The 7579-nt window shown below is 25.6% G+C and overlaps 1 protein-coding gene across 2 annotated transcripts; it reads left to right on the top strand.

Annotated features, from left to right (window-relative positions):
* Nucleotides 1-380: 380 nt before the first annotated feature.
* LOC118449242 (golgin subfamily A member 1) lies at nucleotides 381-7016 on the top strand. Of its 2 annotated transcripts, none has more exons than XM_085660702.1 (8): nucleotides 381-959; nucleotides 1082-1469; nucleotides 1595-1683; nucleotides 1785-1913; nucleotides 3454-3981; nucleotides 5479-6006; nucleotides 6097-6324; nucleotides 6392-7016. In XM_085660702.1, exons 1-8 carry the CDS (start codon nucleotides 849-851, stop codon nucleotides 6545-6547), a joined length of 2157 nt encoding a protein of 718 aa, XP_085516828.1. In that variant the 5' UTR covers nucleotides 381-848; the 3' UTR covers nucleotides 6548-7016. The 2 variants fall into 2 exon arrangements, with proteins under 2 accessions (XP_085516828.1, XP_035739500.2); XM_035883607.2 differs by having other exon boundaries at nucleotides 383-959; nucleotides 3454-3846; nucleotides 6392-7015.
* The last annotated feature ends 563 nt before the right edge of the window (nucleotides 7017-7579 follow it).

Below are 7579 nucleotides of genomic sequence, written 5' to 3' on the forward strand. Positions count from 1 at the left end.
CGAAATCAGAATAGAATATGAACAGGGTTACCAACCTAAAAAATAAAATTTTCACATTATTACAAACTGTCCTAATGCTAATGTGTGCTCTAAACGATTGACTACGTAAAATATATGATCAATTGATTTTATTACAATATGCAATAAAATATTATTTGGTCATTTTGATTTTTGATTTCACAATTAAAAATCGTCTATTATTGTCATACTATATGACATAATCATAAAGGTCACTTATATTTATTGAATGTTGCACCACCTGTGCTAATATTTAAATAGTCATAAAAAAAAAATGGACGATAATACGCATTACATTGTATTTTTATAAACTTATAAGCATATGTAACGAAAAATTGAAAAGTTAAAGAGAAACTTTTTTATTTTCATTTAATATATATACTATCTTAATACTGAACAATTATAAAAATATATTTGAGTAAAAATGATTGTCATTTGTTAATTTTCGGCTAGAAATTTAAACATTCGAACTAAAGCCGCGTTATTACACAAAATGGCGCTAAATGGATAGTCATCTGAACAATCACTATCGAAGTATCTTCGAGTGTCGCTACTGGTTGATTAATAAATGGTGGCATGATAATGTGTAATGTCGGATTTAGCCGATCTTATGTGTGTCACTTATAAAAATCTTTACTTTAATGATGATGCATTAATATTAATTAACAACGATATGTAAAAAAAATGAACTGTTTTCAAACAACATTACTAACTTGATGTTTTTAATATAAAAGTTTTTTGAACATATAAATTGACTGTCTATGTGACGTTGACTTTGACGTTTACAAGTGTTATCTGTTAGTTCCGTGTAGTGTTTAGGTTAATACATCATGTTTGCGAGTTTGAAGAATAAAATACGTGAAGAAATTGGTAGCGATGTATCAACTGTAGTTCGAAACGCTGCAAATATCCGCAGTATAAGTTCTAGACATATTTCACAGGTATTCATACCCAAAATAATACTTACTAAGTATAAGATTTCTGTGTATTGTCCCACTTTTCTTATTAAATAAATTATTTTATTATAAAATATATAGAAAATTTATTTTTTTTTTTTTTATAGACAGGATCTACTAGTAGTATTAGTGAGTCTCAAACTTCATTGGATGGATCTCGTGAAGAACATGTAGCTTCTTCTTCGTCGCCAATATCAATGAAACAAGAAAATAATTTTGCTCTGAAACTTAATGATAGTATACACTTAAAAGATATTAAAAATCTTGAAAATCAAGAGGAAGAATGGCAAAAATTGATAACCAAAAAGGAAATGGAGTTACAAAAGAAAATAGATAAAATCAATGAAGAATGGAAGATTAAGTTTACCGAAAAAGAAAAAGAATGGAAGAAAGTAGCAGAGAAGCAAGAAAAAGAAAAAATCAAATTAGAAACGGAATTACAAACTACAGAAAGTTCAAAGAGATCATTAGAGTTGGCACTTAAAGATGCAGAAGGTTAATATTTAATAAAAATATAAATCTAGTTTTGTAGAAAAGATTATGTAATATATAAATATTCATTTTAAATAACTATTAAAGAAACTAAACTTTATTTATATATTATTTAAAATGTCTTTTAGAATATAAAAAAAAATTATATAACTTTCAAGAAGATGCAGAACAACTAGAAAGTTTTCAAACGCAAGAAATGGCTAAGATCAAACATCTTGTGAGTATTATACTACACAAATTTATTTTCTATTATTTTTTTATTTAATTGTAAACACAATAAAAAATATAGTAATTATTTAACAATTGATATTACTTCAGCTTCTATCAAAAGAACAAGAAGTGGAAGAAAAATCACAGCATTTAAAAGTTGCCTTAGCAGAAATTGAAAGCCTAAAATCTGAAGTTTCCCGTCTTAGACGATACGAAGATGAATTAAATAATGTACAGGTGAGTACATGTTCTACTATTTTTTAAGTAAAGAATATTTTAAAATATAAGATATTAATTTTTGTATACTATATTTCTTAATGTGTGTTTTCGTACTGATTTCGTACTGGTTTTTCTCACATACAATTAGAACAATGCATATAATAGAAAAAACATATTTCATAAAAATATACTAATTGTATATTTATTTTATTAATAAATACATAATTAAAGGAAAAGAGTTGTTTATGAATTAAGTGATTTAAAAGTAATATACATATTAAAATTTATGTAGACTATTCATGTATATTTTTCTATATATAATAAGGCAAGAAAGTTTTTGTTTATATCATTAAATATACTAGCAATGTATTTAGTGATGATATATCCATACAAATATATAGATTGTAATTTGATGAAATGTTTTTATCTTATAAAAACGCTTTTTTTTCTTTTTTTTTTTTTTTCATCAAAATATAAAACAATTATTATTGTTTACCAGCATGTTTTTTTTTTTCATTTTTTTATATTATTTCAAATTATCTTTTTTAAGTGTTTACATTTTAATAAATTTTATATTGCTGCTTGTTTGCCATATTTTGCTATTCTTCACACTCTGCACATTTATTATACTATTATATTTTTATATCTACTTTTTTTATATAAAATATGTTGTATTATATATACTTATTTAAGATTCATGTTAATTAATTATGAATTGCATTTATTTAGAGAACATTTCATATGTTCCGTAATCATTCTATTTCCATCAGAGGGTTGACCTCTTTGTTTGAAAATGTATTTTGATGATATATGTGAATGTGTTTTATACTTTAAAAATATTTGTTGTTTTTATTTTGAATTGTGATATATCAAGAACATTGTGATAGCAATAATTTTGTGAAAACAACATATGCATGAAGATCGGAAAATATCTTAATAAATGAAAAAATGGGAGATCAGGGTAGGCAGTAATTGCTGCTAATTTGCTGCCGCTACTGCTGACACTAGAGGTACGTTTTCATAGCCTTGCTGCTGTACTGCTCTATAGCAATATTGCAAATTTTATTCCTTATTAACCTAACTTTAATCTATGTATCTGTATTTAACACACAATTTTATATGAATATATATATATATATATCTGATTACAAATCTACTGTACAATTATATAATGCTTTAATTTTCAAATACGTATCTTTGGTAATGCGGTATTTTATTGGAATTTCTTCTCATTGTAATATAAAGATCAATCTGTGAAATTAAATATAATTAATGTATTGTTACTAAATAGCCTATACACGAACTTTTTACTTTTTATCGCAAGCTTTTTGTATTCATGATTTATGTTCTTATTTTATGCACTTTTAATGTATTGTCATTCCAATACATTTTCTATGGGCTGGCAATAAACTGTTATGGGAATTAATATTTTTATCTTTGCCAAATATAATTATCATCTGCGCTTAGGTAAGATTTGTAAAAAAAAGCTTGAAAAAAAAAAAAAAAAGATTTATTTGTAAAATATAAAAAAAAATAGTGATTATATTTTTATTTTCAGGATGAAATGGAAACACTGCGCCATTCAACGCAACGTGAAAGAGCTCAGTTATCATGTCAACTAGCACAAACAGAAGAAGAAGTCCGTCATCTGAAGGATAAAGTTTTTGTATTGGAACAAAGAGGTGCTTCGGATACAAATGATCAAATGACAAACGATGAACGAGTAGCTGATCTTATGAGAGAGCGAACTCTTTTAGAGAGAAAATTAGAGGAAGCTCACCTTCATCTCTCTGATATAAAAACTAGTTGGTCTGGAAAAATTTCAAGTTTGGAAACACAAGTTGGAAGGCTCAGTAGGCAAGCAGGAGAAGAAGGACTAGAAAGAAGACGTGTAGAAGAAGAGAAAGAAAAATTGAAGCAGAGGATTAAACAACTAGAAGCTGAAATAGAGGTGAACAATGTTGTTATGGCGACGAAAGACGCCAAGCTTTTGCGCATGGCCGAGGACATCGACGAAATGGCCACGGAACTAAAAGAGCTCCGGGCCAGCGTCGATGACGAGGTTGAAGAATTTAAGCGGCAAATCGTGAGTTACCGCGATATGTAGTGATGCTGCATGATCAATCTAGTTTACTTCCAGAAAGACATTTTAGTATATAAACTGGAAGAAGAAAAGACTTTCATTACCTACACCTTACAGTAAACAGATCATCACACTTTTTGCTTTTGCATTTTTTTAATTATTCAAAAATTTTCATATTTCTCATTCTACACACACACAACACAGTTTTATTTTATTATTCCATAATATTAAAGACATCTATAACAAATATGTATAATAATTATTTTCAGATATATAAAATTGCTAATTATATCTACATAACATTACAACTTCTTTTTATATTTTGAATGCTTATGCAATTATACTATAAACACTAAAATTTTATTAATAGATTTTTTGTAAATTATGAATGATAAACACTTTTTATATTTATTATTGCATGTTAAAAATGCTTGATGCTTAACGCACATATACTTAGTATTTACTTCTTACACATATCTTCATTTACTAATAGATTTTTACTTTGTTCCTATTATAAGCATGTTAAAAACAAACTGGTTTTTCAAACAAGCATGTTGAAAATGAAAATTACCATAAATTACTATAAATTGTTTTTGAATCTAGATTGTATATATTGCACATATTTTCATTTGTTTGAGTTTATTTAAGGAATAGACGGAATGGAAATCTAATTACTAAAAAAGATTAATCATTTAGTTTAGAATTTAATAATTATAAAAATTCTGTGATTAAGCACGAGTTCAAATAAGTTGTTGTGTTATATTATAATATCTATCGAATAATTAATACAAAAGTCTCTTTTAAATTATTTACCTTCTGTTTGATTATCCACCTAAAGAAAAATATTTTCTTTTTTATATCCTTCTTTTCTTTCTTTGCATTATTTTAATCTATATGCCGATTAGATCGCTTAATAATTTAAAATATTTTTATGTATAATTATGTGTTATGTATAGTTTATTTGTGGAATAAAGAAAAAAAAAATAATATTACTCATGTATATTTTTTTGCTTTACTTTTAAACCCATTTCTGTATCAACCACAAATGAATGTCAATGTACACATACCAATTAAATATATATAGTAATTTTGTAAAAACATTATTTTTTATATGTATTTCAGGTATTGAATAATTACATTTTCATCCTCAATATTTTTGACGGATAAAAATTTTCAGATATAATTTTTTATACAACTTCACAATGCTAAAGAAATAAAATATTGACAAAAAATATGGATGAGAATGTAAGCTTTTTTTAATAAGTAAAAGAAGAAAAAAAATTAGGCAATATATGTTGCGCTTAGATTAATTTAGATATTTTTATTGTCTTGACATTATATTGATTTTTAATTTGCTTATGTTTCCAAAAAAAGAAAAAAAAAAAGCTACATATTTTAAAAAAATATATTCATATAATAAGTAATACATTCTCTTGTGATACATTTCTAAAAATTTATAGTACTTCTTCTCATCTTAATTTTTATTTGCCTTTTTACTAGGAAACATCCTCAAATGAAACCAATCAATTGAAATCAGAATTAGAAGAGACTATGGCAAAGCTTTTAGCTGCTACATCAGAATTAACATATTTACGATCATCTAATGAAGATGTACAATCAAACATTTCTTCTTTACATGTAGAAATAAACCAGTTAAAGGAAAGTCTAGAGATAGAGAAAACAACAACTGCAAAATTGCAAGAATGCATAGAGAAAGAAAGAAATGAAAAAGATACTGCGTTGCTAAGGAGTGCTCAATTTTCCCAAGATATTGAAATTATTAAGCAAGAACAGAGATTACAAGAAGTTGAAAACCACGAATTACAAAATAAAATAGAAAATTTAGAAGTTAGTTTTAAATCTCAAAATGAAGAATTAGAAAAGGTTATTACAATATTGAAAAAATCTAAACAAAGAATCACAGAATTAGAAGAGATAGAACGTAGTAAGGAGAAGATGGAAGGGAATGAAAAAATACTGAAGAGTAGCTTATTGGATTTAGAAGAACAATTAAATGAGAAAACAAAGGTAGTCTATGAAATTTATAAAAAAATGAAATATTCTTTTGTATATAAATGGAGAAATGAAAAATTTCTTTATATCTTTTCGATTTTGCAGACAATCAAAGTCTTACAACAACGTTTAACAGATATGAAAAAAACTCTACAACGGGAATTAAGAGTTCCTTCTGCATCATTGGATAATGATGCTGAACCGTCCACTGCTATTTTAAATCCAAGTTCATCCAAAACAGTCACTGCCAAACATGCCAATTTAAAAGATGATGTTAACTTTAAATATTTAAAACATGTTCTCATTAAATTTCTTACTAGTAGAGAATATGAGGTAAGTATTACTTTATAATCAAAATTAAACAGATATTTTAATAATAATTATACATTTTATATTTTAGGCTCTTCATTTAACAAAAGCAGTTGCTACGTTACTACATTTTTCGCCAGAAGAAGAACGTTTACTTCAACAAACATTGGAATGGAAAATGTCATGGTTTGGTACAAGACCTAATTTGGGTTTTGGACAAACTGCCAAAGCTATACCACCCAGCTGATAGCAATCGACATTCCACTTTTATATTATTTAAAAATATATGGTCTAACTCTAAATAAACACCAAGGATTATTTGAGAAATGACTTCAGAATTAAATAAATCTCTGAAAAATGAATATGAATCAACCCAGAAAATATAGTAGTTGTATAAACTTTGTAATATATTCACAGTTTATAATATATCTATAAATTGTTTGCAAAAGCATAGTGTACAAATGAATAAAGTAGTTAGGGATTATATACTATAAACCCTAATGTAAAATATTAATGTGTAATTACTTTGTTAATATGCATAAATATCAAAAAAAAAAAAATTCTGATAAGAAAATAAAGAAAAAAAGCTTGCATTAACCTCAGTCCGTTGTAACAATTATCTTTAAAGAGATATATTCATTCTCTGTCGATAAAGCAGAAAGATCTATTAAGAAAACGTTCTCTCTTCGCACTAATAATTTTACAAAAATATTTATTTAACGTATTTACAATTATTTAATAATCTAAGTTCTATAATTTGTATTTATTGACTCCTTATAATTAGATCTTTTTTATCTTATACAAATATAAAATAAATATTTTAGTTTAAGTTGTCAAATAAAATAATTATATTATTATAAATAAAATGAATAAAAAAATATATTCTATTGTATTTATTAAAAAATATATTCTATTGTATTTATTAAAAAGGATCTACACAATTGAATAGTATTTAAGCTATCGTGATTGTGCATTTTAGTTTCAATAATTTTGTCGTCATTGACAGAAATAAATAGAACAGGCACGCCAATTTACGCATCGAAATGCTTTTGCCACTATACGTTATAAATTTTCAAATTTGCATATATCACAAATTCTTTATCTACATCGAAATGATGCATTCCTTTTCTTTCGGTAATATTAAAATTTTTAGATGTTTAGAATTACTCATTGATCGTTATACGATCAATACGAACGTAATAATAACGAATAATAAAAACAAATGGAATGATCTTCAAAACAATTGTTTATAAGCTTACAAAAAAAATTTTCGATTGGG

This window comes from Vespa mandarinia, chromosome 12 (genome assembly GCF_050613455.1).
Source record: "Vespa mandarinia isolate Hongniang chromosome 12, ASM5061345v1, whole genome shotgun sequence".
In the NCBI taxonomy this organism is placed as follows: Eukaryota; Metazoa; Arthropoda; class Insecta; order Hymenoptera; family Vespidae; genus Vespa; species Vespa mandarinia.